Here is a 19,342-nt window from a genome sequence, read left to right on the forward strand (position 1 = left end):
CTTTGTTCAGTTGTAGACACGGGTATGCACTTATTCTCTTGTAACATGATATGGTTTCTCTTATACCACCCAAGGTGGCTCCTCTTCATCCTCCTTCAAGCTTCCCCACTTTGCTCCTCATAAACAACCTCAATGTCGTCCTCGTCAAAACACCAAAAAGACCAATTTGAAATAATTTAGAATTGTGATGTGATCATCAACAACGCTTTATCATGAGCTCGAAAAGCTTGAGAAGCTCTGCAATCAGTGCCCTTTGAGGTCTCTCTTGTTGGATCTCTACTACCCTCTACATTCTTGGATGCCAACGATATGAAGGGTACTAGTGTTGATACAAGCTTGCTCATAACCACTATGTAAGGAGATTGGATAGCCAACAAAAGCAATCTCCTTTGGAAGTGCATTTTACCCCCCTTCTTAAGTTCTACATAGTATTGCCTTAGGTGTCACAGCATGCAAGCAGCCTTTTGTTTAGTGAACCAAGCCGATCAGATCTTCTCTACAGAATGTATCAAACATTTTGCCATATGAGTTTTTGGAGGAGAAAGGATTATGGGACGATTGTCCCATGAGCATCTCACATGGTGTTATCACACCCTTCTATGGGTGCCTTTCTTACACACTCTCGTTGGAATTGGAGAGCTTGAGCATGGGAGTTGGTTTTCTTCTATTAACTTTTTTTAGTATATAATGTAGGGCATTATGGTGGGTTGGTTAAGGGAGATCGTCAAGAACTAAAAGGTGATGGGTTCAATTTGTGCCCACCACACCCATGGAAAGCCTATAATATATGGCATTTCTATACTCATATTTCCTATAGCCATATTGTGTACCCCCGTGCTACACATCACCAAGCCTTTAGGCTTACACAAACCGTCACCCAAGAACCTCATCAACTACAAAAAACGTTCACATTCATTACATAAGTGGTGATGTGTTGTTGTATGTTTTGCCGGCTTGTACTTGTAGGGCAACCCTTTGTGCTCAATTTCATGGTTAACAACATGAACCCACGAATATGATTCATATTCCAACACGAATATACTAGTATGATTTATAACCAAATAAACTCAGTCTATTCAACAATTCACTAAATCCAATACTAATTGTTTTTAGCTTCATAATCCACACAAGAAAGTGACCCTCACCTCTAGAATCAAACTTACATAAGTGGTAGGCGCTACGGGCACAAGACCCTTTTCTCTTCTCCACTATAATGTAGATATAATGTTTGCTCTCAGATGTGGGTCTGCTGCATCACCATGAATATTTAGATTTCCATTTTATTTGGCACAATGACAACATTTGATACATTGAATGGAATTGTTTTGTACAATGATACAAATGATCTTTTAAAAACTTCTCCAGGTAAATCCTCATGTGAAGGCTATACACTTTGTTAAATATGTATTGCCCATTCACAAGTGGGATTAGTAACTAACTTTCCAAGTGCCAACTGCTAACCATGTTACACCTTACATGACTCACTTCCCCCCTTAGAAGCTCACCTCCACAGGGATGAAGCTACATCATCATATTTTCTTCCAATGCCACAGATAACTCCATGATATCATCATTTCGTTGTAGTCGCAGCTTGACTTTATCCCCAACATCGAAAGTTTCCAAGACCCTAGTAAACTCTGCAGAATTGTTAACCTGAGTCCCCCCCAACACAACAAAAAACAAAACAGCAAAATATGGAATCAACCTTGACAACTACTAAGTCAATGTCTTCAACTGTGGAAAACTTTAAGGTGGACACAGTTTTGCCTTCCACTTTAACTATTGGTGCTAAGGCCTTAGTAATCATGTGGCATAAGTCCTAGTAGTAGACATGGGGGTTGTAGAAACAGATGTCTTTCTATTTTTAGAATTTGCATTTTTTCTTACAGGCATGCCATTTACGCCAACAATAATGTCACCAAGAACAATGTTCCCAGCAAGCCCTCTCCTTGTGGGGTTTAGACCTGCCTTTGCTCCTGCACCCCTTTCAGCTACCTGTAGACGATCAAAGTGTTACACTTCTATCTACAAGAAACAATGAAGATCCCATATCACAATTTGCCTATGACTTGATTAAACCTAACTATAGTAAATTAATTGACACCTTAATCTTTGCTAAATATCCCCCCCCCCCTCTCTCTCTCTCTGCAGGGCCTCCCCTACAAAAAAGTTAACCAAAATACAGTAGAATCCAAAGCTTACCGTAAGAACGAGGGCTCCAGTTTTAACATTAAGCTGCCTTGCGACAAGATCAGGTGCCAACTGAACATTCAAGCTTGGTCGCCTTACCTGCAGATCATGAACCCTCAATCCTGGTCAAAAAATTAATCCATAATATTACTCTTTTATAGGATATTTATTCGTTCTGTGATTTACTCTTGTTTGTGGAGACTGATCCAAAACATGATGTTCATGCTACATTATTAAATGTGAGAGAGAGAGAGAGAGAGAGAGAGAGAGAGAGAGGCCTTGAGCATGACTAAATGTTGAATTGGGAGCCCCTCTGTAAAAGTAAAGTTTGTCCCAGGCTCTACCTTTACAAGTTCAGAGAGGAAGTCTCAGAGATCCTTACGATGCTCCGTTGAGTCATTTTTTACTACTGTTCAACCTGGGGAGAAGAGGGCAGACATTGCAGTTGATCAGAAGAGAGATCCACTCTATGGTAGTAGGGGACATGCAACCTTGCTATGGAGTGCATGAGTCTAGGCCACGCCCACCCTTCAATCTTGCAGGTGCGTTAGTAGAGGCTTATCAAGATGGGGATGATGCTTAATCCCCCCTTGTCCTAAGGAGCTCAACACTGCCAGCACGTCCCACTGAAAACTGTAGTTGCACGCAAATGCAGTTCAGACAAAGAAATCGTACAAAATGCATAGCAAATATTTTGTGCAGTTGAAACAAGTGTGCATCGTCTCTTTTTAATCATCTATGCAACGGCCTTCAGTGTTGGTCTTATGCATGATGATAATCAGGATTAAACCAACGTTTTCAATTGATAGGCAAAAGCACAAGTCAGAATTTAACCAACTTTTTCTGAGTGTCAGACACCTCAAATGCATGGCGGAAAAGAAGACACCACACCCATCACATACCCTCTCATTTAGGAGACCCACACGCCACTTAAACAACATCCCAAATCAGCCCTCACCTAACTTATAACACATCCCTCGCCCTGCCTCAGCTAGCCTATTCACTACTACAAATGTCACCAAAGCCCTATTGAACATGCATAATGGTGGAGCACTTCGCACATGGATCCACCACCCTGGCCCCTATCTTACGCTGATCTTCAATAGGGCTCTGTGTGAACTCCAGGACCAAAACCACCCTTGTTCCCATCCATAAGGCGGGAGACTCCATGGGACCCAATAACTATCGGACCATCATGATTGGCTATACCTTGGCCAAGATCTATGGGGCAGTAGTGGTGGCTTTTTGTTAGAGAGACATAGAAAGAGAGCACCAGGGAAAAACACTGTTTAGGAGCAATTATTTGGCATTAGATCCTATCTTTACCCTCAAGGCCATGATTGAGGAGGCTAGGACACATTGGCAACAGGTGTACTGTTGCATTGTGAACCTGGATGCATTGCAAGGCTTCTGTGATCAACATTAGATGGTATCTTCACCCTCAGCGCCATGATTGAGGAGGCTAGAACACATTGGCAACGGGTGTATTGTTGTGTTGTGATTCGTGAACTCTCCAAGGCCTTTGACTCTGTTCCAAGATCATGACTCCTTGACTGTTTACATGAGCTCCACGTCCCACCTGAGATGATTTGGGGAAATGGCAGTATACGAGTACGTGACTGGCAGGGTTCGGGCATCAGACACTATAGGGGTCTAACATGGCTTCCCACTATCTTTGCAGCTCTTCGGGCATCAGAGGGCCTTTCTAGAGAGATCAGCAGCACTATACGGGTCTAAAACAACTTCCCACTATCTTTGCAGCTCTTTAGGCTATACATTCACTGGTTGGGTGGCATGGGCTCACGGCCACCACAAACGATAATACCCACTCTCTCTTATGCAGATGACATCGTCCTCATCTTGAACTCAGCCAAGGATTTACAGTGACACCTCAATGGATTGCAAGACTTCTGTGATGATAGGGACCTCACTATGATTTTTTAGAAGACCAAGATTACTCTTTTTAACATCTCATACCAGGTTGTAGCCAAACATACTTTCACATATAGAGGAGACGAGGTTGAGCTGTTCAAATCATATGTATATCTGGGGATCAGTTTTACTGGTCTGCCCTTTACCATGCGTCCGGCCACCCAAACTCACCTGGCACAGGATTTGGCATCATGCCAAATAAGACTACATGCAAGTGTAGGTTCATATGATTAATCAAACTGCACTATAGATTTGGAGTGTCTTGGACACTGTCGTAGTGATGTGGGGCCTTTTTAGGGACCTAGATGAGCCTAGAAGCTTCTAGACTAAGATAAACCTAGAATCTTCTAGACCTAGAAGGACCTAGAAGCTTCTCGACCTAGATGGACCTGAAAGCTTCTAACAACCTCATGGGCACTATATATAGACCCCATTAAGTAACTTCATCATCCATCCATTCATTCACTTATCTTACCTTCCTAGCTTTCGAGCACCCTTGTTCTCTAGCATACAACAACCTTTTGTCTTAGCATCTTTCCAAATCACTATCATCGCTCCTCTACCAAAGCACACCGGTGGAAAGGAAGCGACCATCGTTTGTATCATCAGGTTTGTATTTTTTTCTCCATATCAACTGCTCTCAGTCTTGTTGTGTAAAGATCCCGCTCTGTTTGATTTCTTACATGGTATCGGAGCTGAGGCTCTAAACAAGGCTTTGCTACAGTTAAGCTGCAAGAAACACAGCCACAAGGGCTTGACCCCACTGTTTGGCGAAGGAAAGTTGGATGGCACCAACTACACTATCTGGAAGTTCAAGTTCAAGGCAATTATAACTTTGTACTAGTTGTGGGAAGCCGCTATTGAGGTCGACATGATGTGGCTTGCAACATCAGATCCACGTGATTCAATGCGAACAATTCCGCTGGATCCAACTCTTGTTTTGGCATGGAAGAGAAGGGAAGCAGATACTTTGCGTGCCATCGTCACCAACATCACTCACTCTCTTATGCCAATGATTTGGCACATCAATCACTTTGTTGTGAAACTGATTCAGCATGTCACCACGGCGAGAGAAGCTTGATAGGTTATAAGGAGCCAGTATGAGACATCAAATCATATAAGAAATCAAAACCTTGAGAATCAACTTGCCTTGGAGTAGTGGAGGGAGAAACAACAAAGACTTTCATCACAAGGATCAAGGATCTACGAGATCAAATGGCGACAATTCGGATCATGATGACAACCAACGAGTTAGCAAGCAAGTGCTTGAGTAAGTTGCCCCCAAGGTCCATGGAGAGAACAACCCTCTGCCATTTGTATTTTGCCTCCTTTGAGGGTTCTGAGCATGTACATCAAGTCCTTGGGTTGTTGTTATTTTTTAAATACTAGAAGGATCTTTTTCTCGCGCTGGGGGGGGGGGGGGGGGGGGGGGGGGGGGGGGGGGGGAGTTGCCCACAAGGTTTGATGGTCTAGCCACTTCATTGAACACTCAGCAAAGAAATCCACCTCTTTCTTTTCAGGATTTATGTGCAATGCTCGTTGAGTAAGTGTCATGGCTAGAGTAGAGAAATAGAGGTGATGCAGAAATCAAACTAAAATCACATGGGATTGAATGCCATTGACACTTCTGTGCAACCAGGTAAAAATCATATAGTCATAGCAAACATACAGATCCAAAGAAAAAATTAAGCTAGCAGCAACTAATAACCATTTTTGTCATGACATATCCAAAACCAAACCCTGAAACATTTCTAACATAATTTCCACACACATTAGAAAAAGAAATTGGACCCACTTTGCCAAAGGAAATCAACTGTGATGCAACTTTCGACACTATATCAGCAGGAATTGCAAATCCTACTCCAGCAGAAGTTCCTGAAATTTATCACAAGACATTATATACAAGCACAGAGGTTAGGACCTAATACATTAATGACAAATCTCTCGGAGCACAGATGTTAGGGCTTAATACAAATAATGGCAAACCTCTTGGAGCACAGATGTTAGGAGATAATACAATTAATGACAAATCTCTCTCTCTCTCTCTCTCTCTCTCTCTCTCTCCAGCCCCTTGCCTCCCGCCAGCCCCACGCCCCGCCCTCCTCCTGCCCGCCAGCCCCTCGCCTCCTCTCCTCTCTCTCTCTCTCTCTCTCTCTCTCTCTCTCTCGCTCTCGTGCTCTCGCTCTCGCTCGCCCCTCGCTTCTGGTCCCCCCCCTGTTCGCTTCGCTTCTATTCGCCCCTCGCTTCTAGTCGCCCCCTGTTCGCTCCACATTCTGTTCGCCCCATTTTCCGTTTGCTTCCCTTCCCCCCACCCGCCCTTTCTTTAGTAGACACTTAATATCTCTCTCCCTGTGCACCCGCTGCCCATCACCCCCTGTTTCGCCTCGCCTGTTGTGCCCAGCACACCCCGCCATCTCTCTCTTTCCGTCTCTCTGTTCGCCGCCCGCTGTTCGCTACTGCCGCCCACTAGCCCCTCCGCCTCGCTGCCCGCTGGCCCTATGCTGGCCCGTCTGCCTGTCCGGTAGGCCCTGTGGCCCACTTTCCCCGCCTTCGCCCTTGCTCGCCGCCCTCTCTCCCGCCTGGGCTGGATCGTTATGCTGGCCCGTCTGCCTGTCCGCCAGCCGCTCCGCCCGCTTTTTCCAACCCCCTTCTCCCACCCACCCTTCGCCCCCAAGGCAGCAACAAAACTCTCTCTCTCTCTCTCTCTCTCTCTCTCCTCCCTGCCTGTGGGAAGGGCAGCAAAGTAATCTCGAGGAATGGCCCCGAGTCTCCAAGAGAAACTCGAGGCCCTCGAGATGAAGGCACTAATCAAGGAGAACAAGAAGACATCCGATTCCAACCTCAATGAGGTGGAGAACAAACTACACCGGCACATCATGGCCCTCGAAGCACGGGTCACTGACCTTGAACAAGAGAACATAGCACTCAAGGAGGAGGTGAGTGCATTGAAAGTGGAACTGGTAGCCGTCAAGAACACCGAGAAGGAAGAAGGGGAGATCAATGAAAACACTCTCACCGAGATGGCAATGAAGGCACTAATCAAGGAGAACAAGAAGACATCCGATTCCAACCTCAATGAGGTGGAGAACAAACTACACCGGCACATCATGGCCCTCGAAGCACGGGTCACTGACCTTGAACAAGAGAACATAGCACTCAAGGAGGAGGTGAGTGCATTGAAAGTGGAACTGGTAGCCGTCAAGAACACCGAGAAGGAAGAAGGGGAGATCAATGAAAACACTCTCACCGAGATGGCAATGAAGGCACTAATCAAGGAGAACAAGAAGACATCCGATTCCAACCTCAATGAGGTGGAGAACAAACTACACCGGCACATCATGGCCCTCGAAGCACGGGTCATTGACCTTGAACAAGAGAACATAGCACTCAAGGAGGAGGTGAGTGCATTGAAAGTGAAACTGGTAGCCGTCAAGAACATCGAGAAGGAAGAAGGGGAGATCAATGAAAACACTCTCACGGCCATCAAAGCAGAGATCTCCAAGGAGATCACAAAGGACATGGAGGAAAAACTCGAAGCCAAGCAGTCAGGATGGATTGAGGTGGTGAAGAAGAACATCCGTAAAGAAGTGAGGGAGGAGACTCAAAGGGAAGAACACCAAATCATTCACACCACCATTGAGGAGGAGAAGATGAGGCAGGCCCGCCGCCTCAACATTCGAGTCACAGGTATAGTCGAGCCACCCAACTCCACTCCCGAGAAAGACGGACAACTTCTATGCATGAAGCTAGGCTACAGGGAAGAGGACCCTCTTCCCTTCTCCAAAGCATGGAGAGTTGGGAAAGACTCAACACGCAAGCGAGCCCTCATCCTACAGTTTGCAGGGGAGATGGAGAGGGTCACCTTCATGAGGAAGAGGGTCATACTACGAGGCTTAGAGGGAGCTCCTATTTTCTTGGATGATGATCTCACGAGGATGCAGCTAGAGCATAGGAGAGCTTGCATGCCACGAGTCTTACACGCGAGGAGAGAAGGCAAGAAGGCCTTCTATCAAGATGGTCGGGTCATCATTGATGGCCGGCCGATGGAATAGCAGTTTGGGGCCTATGGGACACAGACCAGGCCACTGACAGAGATACACATGGCAGTATGGAACTGTAATGGTTCACTATGGATGCAGCCTGGACGACTGGAGTATGTTATGGTAAGGAGAGACATCATACTTCTGACAGAGACACATTAGAGCCTAGAGAGAGGGCTACCTGGAGTAGAGGGATTCCAGTGGGAGTCAGCATACAGGAGGACCACACGCCAGGGTACCTCGAGAGGGTAGGGGGGAGTAGCAGTTCTATTCAGACGAGAGCTACAGGGGAGACTGAGAGTGGTAGCACAGGATCCAGAGGCCAGATACATGTGGATCAGCTTACAGCTCTCTCAGGACAGGGTTATATACATAGACCTATGTTACTTTCCTCCATCAGGATCCTCCTATGTCATTACAGAGGACATGCCACAGGAGGAGACAGGAGCCTCGCCATACACTTGTCTGTCAGAGGAGATTATGCATTGTTCTACACTAGGGGAAGTATTTCTTACGGGTGACTTCAATGCCCACACACAGAGCAGACAGTGTGGGTGTATGACTATGATGACATGGAGATCCTCCACCCTGTGGATCCACAAGAGATAGGGGCTAGTCGGGCATCAGAGGACACTGGACCAAACAAAGGACATTATGGGGACCACTTACTAGAGTTGGGGAGCCAGGCATCGTCTCGTTATTTATAACGGGATGCTACAGTGGCCGGGATCAGGAGGGCTGACATGCGGTCATACATGGACCGGAGGCACGGTGGTAGACTACATTATGGGGTCTTTGGAGGCATCACAGCTTGTCACCTCATTCTCCATCCCACCTCGTCCTATGGGGCAGATCATACATACTTGGCATTTTCACTAGCCGGATCACCAGTATCACCAGCCCCCCACATACCGACGCCACACACTACCATCTACTTCACACATGACATGGCAGACATATACACTGGCAGAGTAGAGGATGGGTTCCTACTCATGGATCCCCTAGCACCTATGGATACCATTACAACCCAGCTGGCATCACTCCTACACACAATTGGATTACAGAGCTTCCCACATCGTGTCCACTTAGGAGAGCCTACGAGATCTGGGACTATGCCCCAGAACATATGGTATGATGACGAGTGCAGAGCCCTATACTCACGGCTCCGCATACAGAGAGCCTTGGGAGCCATCACAGAGCAGGAATCGAGGAGAGAGATGAGGTGTCTTACTCGCCGCAAAAGGCGGGCCTTCGCAGAGATACAGGAGCTAGAGATCTTCCATTTCTTCATGAGTAGAGATAGCCCTATCTCATGGCGGCACTTCAAAGAGCCCCGGACACCGACACCCATTGCAGACCCACAGACATGGCACACATATGTAGAGGGCCTATACCACGCCCCACAACAGCCACGTATACCTCAGCCACAGGAGCCTCGACCTACCACAGCTAGCTTCTTTACCCACTCGATGGTAAAGGAAGCTATCCGCCGCCTACAGCATGGACGGGCCGCCGACCATGGGCCTACAGGGTGAGCATCTCATATATGCAGTAGATTCTTTGGCTCTTTTTCTTGCACACCTGTTTAACAAGGCACTAGCAGAGGGTTTGCCTGCAGAGTGGACGATGCACACCATTGTGCCGATCCACAAAACAAGGGATATGCTCGATCCGAGCAACTACAGGACGGTTATGGTTGGCCACGTGTTGGCCAAACTCTATGGTGCAGTGTTGGAGCAAGAGCTTAGCTTATATGCTGAGCGAGCAGGTTTACGCTCATCAGGGCAGGCAGGCTTCAGGAGAGCTTTCTCTACCACTAACCATGTATTCACTTTGAGATGTATGATTGATCATGCCAGAAGGAGGAAGAGAAAGCTCTATTGTTGCTTTGTGGATTTCCGCAAGGCATTTGACACAGTACCACGAGAGAGGCTCTTTCAGCACCTGCAGTCTCTTGGCATACCAGCAGATATGACACGGGGCATCTATGCATTATATGAGCACGTTTTTGAGTAGTCAGATGCCCAGGAGGTATGTCCGAGACTATTGCTAGCACCATTGGTGTGAAGCAAGGATGACCACTTTCCCCCATGCTATTTGGGTTATACATTGATGAGGTGGTTGAGTTCATTACACAGGGAGGCGGAGATGGAGTTGATCTAGCAGGTACCTCAGTACATATTATGCTTTATGCTGATGATATTGTATTAGTGTTTGAGTCTCCAGGAGGTCTACAACAACATCTACATGCACTCGATGATTTCTGCACACAGAGGGGTCTTACTGTGAACCTTGGGAAAACCAAGGTTATGGTCTTTCATACATCGAGACAGAGCAAGAGTCAGCTGACATTCACTCTCGCAGGACGCCAGGTGGAGGTGGTGACATCATACGTGTACCTAGGGGTTACCTTCTTTGCAGCAGCCACGCGCTTCACCATGGGTTCAGCAGCCAGAGCTAGATTGACACGGGGATATGCAGCATTGGCTATGCTAGAGAGACAGTGCCACCAGGCGCATTTTCAGGAGCCCCGGACGAAGGGGTGGCTATTTGACACATTAGTCACACCGGCACTGATGTTGTATGGAGCAACGGTATGGGCGCCAGGCCTTGCTACCCATTGGTGGACACAGATAGAGAGACCACACGCCCTCATGATGACACGCATGATACGCAACCAACCGTCAGTACCTCATGACATTATCAGAGCAGAGTTTGCTGCGCCTCCTATGATGGTAGAGGCCATATTCCAGACTATATGCCTGCTAGATAGATTCAGAGAGATGCCACAGGACAGATTGTCATACAGAGCTTTTGAGGCATCAAGACAGCTGGCTGAGGTAGGAGACAGAGGATCATGGTATGCACAGGTCACACATTGGTTCTCACAGCATGGCCTAGACATGGATCATCTACCACCATTCTAGTATGACAGGGATGCACCACATATCCGTCTCTCTCATAGTGAGAGGAACAGAGTATTGAGACAGGACCTATGGCAGCTCTATACACAAGAGACATGGATATCGCCTACCCAGCCTCTTCCATCGAAGATGCTGTACCACAGAGATCACTTCATGAGTATCACTGACGATGGATTTCTAGAGAGGCCTAGATACATGGAGGGCTTTTTACCACACGGCTCCCGAGTAGCTATTGGTCAGCTTAGAGTCTCATCACATCGATTGGAGATCGAGACTGGCAGAGCAGCACGGATCCCCCGAGAGGAGAGGGTATGCAGATTGTGCAGAGAGAAGGTGGAGAGTGAGGAGCATTATGTATGCAAATGCAGAGCATATACAGCCATCAGAGAGAGATATCCCATTTTATTCAGAGAGCCACATTCCCTACGCCAGATCTTTGAGGTAGCAGACCAGTGCATACTGGGGAGATTTATTCTAGACATACAGCATCACAGAGAGACATCATTACAGGCTCAAACAGCTCCTGAGGGGGGACGACAGACATATTACTACATTTTTTCAGAGATCCACTCCACTCCCAGCCCCTACACAGCAAGGAATTACTCTCCAGAGAGCAGAGACACTCGGAGCCCGCAGGAGACAAAGGACACCTGGCTTTCGGACACCACGCCTATACCAGAGAGAGATGACAAAGATCAGAGCTCAGTTTCACAGAGAGGGTGTGGAGCGACTGGCTCGCTTCAGAGCAGACCCAGGCATGTTCTTCAGGGAGCTGTGGACACCCCTGTGGACACCCCCTTCATTGATGTATACCATTTTATACCCCCAGTATGGTACAAGATGGAGCTAGCTAGGTTGCATATCATGATTGTATACTCCATGCATATAGCTTTGCATTCTCCTAGTAGTAGAGCTCCATCCCCTCCCCCACTCATTGTACTTATTGCACACCCAGATTCAGCTTCTTCTTTTTTTTTCAGAAAGAGACTTCTATTGGCCAATGCACACACGAGAGAAGCACCAACAAGAGGCAATAAACCAAGCTAAGGCAAGCAAAACCTGATTAGCCACCAAAGCTCTGGAGGCTAAATCTAATCTCCTGGAGCTCCAATGGAGGAGCTTCTTCCGGATACTCATAAGTACCGAAGCAAACTGCTGTGTACGAGAAATATCAATCCCAACTTGGCATCCCAAATATCTAGCAGTACATCCTCTGCTGATCCAAGTAAAACCAAGCTCTGCACCCCAATCAACTCTCGGTGAATCACTAACCCAAAAACCAACAGATTTGTGCCAATTAATGAGTGCCCCTGCTGCCAAACAGAACTCCTCTAGTGCTACCCGGAAGGAACATAAGCAACTCCTCTAGTGCTACCCTCCAAAAACAGGGCTGTGTCATCAGCTAACTCAGAGTCAACCAACTCCTCATGACTACGAAGAGGCAACCTCGATCTTGAAACACCAGCAGTGGAGCGGAGAAGGATGCTCATGGCCTCTGTAACTATGATATATAATAAAGGGACTAATGGGCAGCCCTGTCGTACTGAGCGAGAAATCTGAAACCGCTCTCCTCTATCACCGCAAGCAAGAACTCTACTGTGGGCATCACGATACATGCATGAAACTCCCTTGATCCATCTCTGAGAGAAGCCCATATGACTAAGAGTACCCTCAAGAAAGTCCCAATCTACTCTATCATAGGCCTTCTCAAAATCCAAGAGCAGAATGGCTAAGGGCTGATTGCTCGCTTTAGCCCATTCGACGGCCTCCCAAAACGAGAAAATGTTATCAAAGATGGTCCTGCCGTGTAAGAATCCATTCTGGGTATCATGAATAACAACCTGCAAAATTGGCTGCAATCTGATGCTCACTGCCTTAGCAAGAATCTTATAGGCAGTCCCAAGTAAGGTGATAGGTCTCCATTGGCCAATCAATGTCTTATCCCCGCTCTTAGGAATAAGATAAGAAAGCCCCTCAGTGAGAGAAGAAGGCATAGAACCTGTGTCCCACATCTCCTGCAAAGCCGATGTTATCTCAGCCCCAATCTCATCCCAAAAAGTAGTGAAAAAAACAAGGGAGAGGCCATCCTCCCCTGGACACTTACCATGAGGTAAGGCATGAAGAGCATGGCTGAACTCCTGCATACAAAAAGGGGCATCCAGAGCGGCACACATCTCCTCGGTGATCAAATGTGGCAATGCATTCCAAACCTTCCTCTGTGCCCTGTGTCTCATACCAGAATGCGGCTCAGCACTAAGAAGCTGGCAATAGAAATCGGTGGCAATCTGTCTAACCATGAGAGAATCTGAGTGAAGAGTGCCATGTGAAGCCTGCAACTGCCTGACACTATCTCTGGCATGAGATGGGCCGTGAGAAGCAAAGAAATGTTTGTTACATCTGCCACCCATCTATTATGTCCAAAAGGATTCCTAGGCATGGAAACGATACTTTGTGCGCTGCTCAAGAGAGTGATGAAGTTCTGCTCTAATAGTACATAAAGAATCTGCAACCCATTGAGCATGAGGATGTTTCTCGTGCTCTTTCTGCAAGGCAGCCAATCTACGTCTAATAGCCCTTTCTAAGTCCAAGGCCTCTTGCCTTTTAGAGAGGGCACATGTGTGATAAAAGTCACTAATATCACAGAGAGCAGAGGCCAGGCTTTGAGAGGCCTGTACGAAGTCATGAGATCTCCAAATATCAAGCATACGACGCGATACTTCTGCATCTGAAAACAAATGATCAAGAATGCGTACATGGGGTGCTGATCCATGGCAAATCGGATCTCTAATACATAAAACCACTAGGCAATGATCCGATTTGGAGGTGCCTGTAGCAATCAAAGTATGTCCACCTCTAAAAGCACCCAATCATCCACATAAAATCTGTCTAACCGTGCATAGATACATCCTACATCTCTTCCCCTGTTAGACCATGAATAAAGAAGAGTGGATGGACTCCTCAAAATGTCATCCTCATGCCAACAATCTATACCATGAATGAAGAGTATAAACCTCTCCCAAGACGCTCTTTCAAGAGGATGCACCAAGCCCTCATGTCCACCTCTTTTATCCGTTGTCATCTCAACCATGTTAAAATCCCCACCAATAATCCAATGGTCGGCAAGAGGCTTCTATGTAGTGGGAGATTTCCAAAAGGCAATCCTCTCACCTCTATGGTTAGGAGCATAGAGATTGAGAATACCAATGCATGTAGTACCTTGCATAAGAAGGATCCACTACGCTCTCGCAGGCAAAATGACACCATGTCCAATGATGCAAGGCAAGATCAAAGCCGAAACAGAGATACAAACACCACTCTTGGTACCAACAGCCAGTGACCAAAAGGTGTGTCCCGAGAGAAGCTTGCCTGATCTCCCACACTGACTAGCATCCAGTTTATGCTCTTGCAAGAGCAATATATCCATAGGTCCACCTGTGACTGCACAATGAAGCTGGGGTTTTACAATTTGTTTCCGTCGACGCAGAAAAAAACCCCCAAGACCCTGAATGTTCCAAGAGACAATCCTCATAAAGACTCAAAGTAGGAACGACCAGATCTCGTGCTCGACGAAGGAACCCCTTTAGAGGCGGAAGTACGTCTCGCATAGGTAAGGGAGGGAAAATCTGACGATGTAAACCTTACCTCTCTCTCCCACTCCGGGGAAAAGAGTCCTCAGAATTGGAGAGGTACCATGACAATGCGAATGTGCAACATCATCCTCAAGGGTGCAATCATCCTGTAACTGTAATGCAGCATCCTCTTGTGATGGATCCAAATCATGTGCTTGCAAGGCCTCATCCTCCAAAAAAGGATCAACATCTTGTGAGGCAAGAGCTGCATAGGGATTAGGGTGCACACAGGGAGTGTGGGTGAAGGGGCAGGTACGGGGGTTCGAGGGTGCCTGCCATCCCTAACCACAACCCAACGCTGTGTGTTCTGCTGTGTCAAAGGAGCAGCTGGAGTCTCGGCATCTCCAGAAGGCCTCTGATGGACAGGACCACACCGCCTCCTAGCATGGCCCCTCGATCTAGGACAATCTCTAGCAATGTGACCCTGTCGACGACAAATCCGACACTGGTCAGGTCTGCCTGCAATCTCCATCCTCTGGCGGAAATGAGATCCGTCAGGTCTCTGAAGCATAACATGATCATCAGTAATCAATGGATCAGGAACAAGCACAAGGACCCGGGGCACACCATCAAGAGTGGCGGTAACGGCCGCAGAAGCTAAGGCGGGAGAGCTCGGGAGGATTGGTACCTCTAGGTAAGGCGCTGATCCTCCACCACTCGATCAAAGCCCACCTGGTACTGAAAGAAGAAAATCTTCCTAGGACCAAGAGGAAAGGGGCTGCTAGCCAAAGCCTGAGAAGTAGCTTCTGAAGAATGAAAGTCCACCTGGAGGAAGAAGCCTCGACCAAGTAAACGAGTATCCTGAAAGTGCACAATCAGCTCCGAAGGGAGAGCTGCTAGAAGCCATTCACGGGCTTGTGAACGAGAAGGGTGGGAACCATAAACTCTCGCAACAAGGGTAGTCTGGACCTCAAGGTCAATGTCGTGCTGAAGAGAGGTGAGCTCGTCTTGTGAAAAATTGATGATTCTCCCGGTCAGTGGGGGTGATGAGAGATTGGCTGCAGCAAAAAAAAGCCAAAAGACCAATCAAGAAAAGTGGGCGCCGACTTGAATCCAGATAAAATAGCTGCTGGGAAAACGGGAGCAGAGGAAGGGGGGCAAAGGCGGGGAGCAGCTGGGGAAGCAAGGGCAAAGGGGCAGGCGGGGGCAGCAAAGGGGCAGGCGGGGACTGATGAAGGCAGGGGGCAGGCAGCAAAGGGGGAGGTGGGGCAGCAAAAGGGGGGCTGGCGGGGGGCAGCAAAAGGGGGCAGATGAAGGCAGGCGGGGGGCAGCTGAAGGGCAAGGCGGGGCAGCAAAAGGGGGGCTGGCGGGGGCAGCAAAAGGGGCAGGCGGAGGGCAGCAGAGGGGCTAGCGGGGGTAGCTGAAGGGCACGCGGGGACTGAAAAGCTAGCGAAGGGCAGAAGTTGGGCAGGTGAAGGGGGGTGCAAAGGCAGCAGATGGGCAGGCAAAGGCAGCAGAGGCAGGCGGGAGCAGCAAAGAGACGGGCGGAGGCAACAGAGGGCAGGAGGGGGCAGCAGCGCAGGTTCACGTCACTTCAGCACGTCGTCACTTCAGCAGTGCAGCTCACAGGATTCGCCATTTCACAGCTTTCCCTTCAGCACGTCGTCACCCGATCTCGTCGGTCTATTCTTTTTGAGCGAGAGAGCCACAGATTCATCTTTTTAGTTCATTACTTTTCATTTTGTTGGGATGACAGAGGATACCCCACACAGGTACACTGATTTGTCTCATAGGCCGAGTTCGGTCTTTTGGAAGACGTTAATAAAATCTTTCTTTCTCTCTCTCTCTCTCTCTCTCTCTCTCTCTCTCTCTCTCTCTTTATTTTCCATTCCATGATGAGATATGCCATGGACATTATTGTATCACTTTGGTCTCATAGGCCCATTGTGTCTTTAGTAGACACTTAATATATCTTTCTTTCTTTACATGCAAAAATGCAGAGCTGGAAGCAAAGCTGAGTTGAAGGTGGAGGAAATCCAGGACTTCAAAGCGGACCAGGCAACCCTGGAACCTGCCCCACTGATAGGGGAACTTAGGGCAGAGATGGAGGCCCTGAAGGCCACTGTTAAAGACCACGCCACGGAAGAAGGGGGGCTGAATTCACGTGAGGATTTGAGGACAGATATGGAGAAGCTATGGGCTGCAAATGACAAGCTAAGGGAAGAGATGCATTCTTCTAAAAAAGATTGGGTGAGGTAGTGAAGAGACAGAAACCCCACAAAACATTATACATAAGACCCTAGAGGAGGAAAAACACAGGAAAGCCTGGTCCCTTCATGTGCGGGTACACGGGCTACAGGTGGGAACTTCCCCCAGGGCAGATGCTTTGGCACTCTGCCAAAAGCTGGGCATACGCGGACACCCCGCCCCCCTTTCACAGATACATGAGAGCAGGGAAGGACACGACATCAGAACATCCCCTTATCATCAGCTTCCCCGATGCCAGTAGCAGACAGACCACATTGGATAGGCGGGCTGCCCTCAAGGGCACACAAGTTTACATAGGGGGGATGATCTTACCCCAGCTCAGCTGGCACACCGGCGAGAAGCGATACATGAGAGCAGGGAAGAACATGACATGAGTTCGGCCCCTTGTCATTCAACTTCCCCGATGTCACCAGCAAACAGACCTTGGATAGGCCGGCTGCCCTCAAGGACACACAAGTTTACATAGGGAATGATCTCACCCCGGCTCAACTGGCACACCGGCAGGAAGCGATGGTGGCATTCATGAGGCCCGCAACACGTGGACACTGTACAGAGATGGTCGGATCATTATCACTTAGCATTGCCCCAAATAGGGGCACGGGATCTATGAGACCAAACACCAAAGGTTAGCAGTATGAAACTGCAATGGCACCCTGTGGTCAGATCCAGGAGGTTTGAGCAAGACTCTCATAGGCACGGATGTCATTTTCAATACAGAGACTCGTCGGAGCCCTGATAGGGGTTTACAAATACATAGCGAGTATTCCATGATGAGATTTCCATGACAATTAAAAGATCTCGATCGCCTCAGCGAATCTCTGGAGATTCCCCACATCTACAGATAGGTAAGAAAGAGGATGGTTTTTGGTAGCTGCAGTGCACGCCACATCCACGGGCCTGTGGTCCACAGCAGCCTTCCATGCGGCAGCTTCAGACTAGGGAGATTCTTCAGTGACACAAGGATGCCCCCCATGAGTAGTGGACATGGCGAGCCTCTCAGCACTCAAGACTCCCCTATGTTAGATAATCCTGGATGGGAGAGGTTGTCCCCCCTCCCAATGCTATTACTTGCACTCTACTCACATGAGTAACAACATGATCATGATGATGCTAGTTGCCAGGGTGTTCAAGCAGCTACAAACCCAGTTGTTTGAGTGAACTATGAGGTTGGGAAGGTTGATGACTTACAGATCCTTCCCTAGGGGCACAAAGGGGGGTTAAGATTTAGTACATGTAAGAGGGGTAGACATGGCGTTCAATGTCATAGTACCTTGATTTGAGATAGCCTTAGTTTCTTAATAATGTGCCTAACTAATGTGTGACTACGCATGGAAAGGAAAGGGTGACCCTTCACCTTCTCTCATGCAAATTATCTTCTCCCTCTATTAGAATCGGATTTTCAGCTTGACAGCAACCTAGACTAGGTCCTACAAAGACACGGAAAACCCTAGCGTGTACAGTACAGAAACTGTGGCAGCAGGTTTGGCACTAATTATACCCGCCCAATCTCCCAAGCAGCCCATCATCACCATGTAAACTTGATGCTGCTCACTTAAGTGACTCTGACTATCTGAAGTACCCCAATGTCGCTAATTTTATGACCTGGTCTGAAGTATTCCAGATTGACAAAAGTAGAGCAGTAAAAAATTCTGCAGACTCCTTTGGGAAGAAGAAGAAGAAGAAGAAGAAGGAGACCGCGGGGGGGGGGGGGGGGGGCCGCAGGGCGGCATTACTTTTCTGGCTAATGTCTTCAATGGCATAATACTCAACCATCATCTTGTGATGCTCGAGCATACTCTCTTGTGAAAGAAAAAAAACCATGAGATATGCATACCTGTTCGAGTAAATATTGCTGTATTGATGCCAATTAGTTTCCCTCCAGAGTCTAGCAAAGGGCCACCACTGTAGAGCCAGGAACTTAAAGAGTTCAGCAAAGTCTTGTTTCCTTTATTCAAAAACACTATATAGCATGCATTCAAAGGGTATCTATAAAACCCTTTATTGTGAATTTCGGCCTTCCATGCCTTTTGGCAGACTTTATAACTGATAGAAGGATCTCTTTAAAATAATGTCATCAAGAGTACGCATTCATAAAACCTTTTATCTCAAGCGCTCGAGCTATTTTACTTTTTTTTTACTGGTCTTGTGTAAAAGAACAGCCCTAAGAAAGAGAAAAACCTGTTTCCAGGATTGATAGCAGCATCTGTCTGAATGCCCCCCTCAATCACAACACCTGTTTGGCTGTATATATCTCTGTTCAGCCCACTTACAACACCTACCGTCAATGTATGATCAAAACCGAATGGATTTCCTATTGCAAGGCATCTTTGTCCAACTTTGAGCTTTGACGATTGTCCTACCAAGACGGGCTGAAGGAGCTCAGTTGGTGCATTTACCTGTGTCACAGGAAAACCAACAA

At 47.6% G+C, this 19,342-nt stretch overlaps 1 protein-coding gene across 2 annotated transcripts in view; it reads right to left on the reverse strand.

Moving 5' to 3' along the window:
- Window positions 1–1,004: 1,004 nt before the first annotated feature.
- DEG8 (Trypsin family protein with PDZ domain-containing protein) overlaps window positions 1,005–19,342 on the reverse strand; it is a 75,962-nt gene continuing 57,624 nt past the window's right edge. The window contains exons 8-14 of one of the 2 annotated variants that reach the window (XM_086823228.1): window positions 19,102–19,319; window positions 18,758–18,825; window positions 5,918–5,997; window positions 2,203–2,289; window positions 1,888–1,995; window positions 1,506–1,653; window positions 1,005–1,246 (exon numbers count right to left, since the gene is read on the reverse strand). In XM_086823228.1, coding sequence (XP_086679354.1) covers window positions 1,522–1,653; window positions 1,888–1,995; window positions 2,203–2,289; window positions 5,918–5,997; window positions 18,758–18,825; window positions 19,102–19,319 — 693 coding nt within the window. In that variant the 3' untranslated portion in view covers window positions 1,005–1,246; window positions 1,506–1,521. Of the gene's footprint in view, window positions 1,654–1,887; window positions 1,996–2,202; window positions 2,290–5,917; window positions 5,998–18,757; window positions 18,826–19,101; window positions 19,320–19,342 lie in introns of both variants that reach the window. The other variant, XM_086823226.1, reaches the window with a different exon arrangement.

Source organism: Cibotium barometz, chromosome 29, assembly GCF_041138505.1.
Source record: "Cibotium barometz isolate CiBa-2024 chromosome 29, ASM4113850v1, whole genome shotgun sequence".
Classification (NCBI taxonomy): Eukaryota; Viridiplantae; Streptophyta; class Polypodiopsida; order Cyatheales; family Cibotiaceae; genus Cibotium; species Cibotium barometz.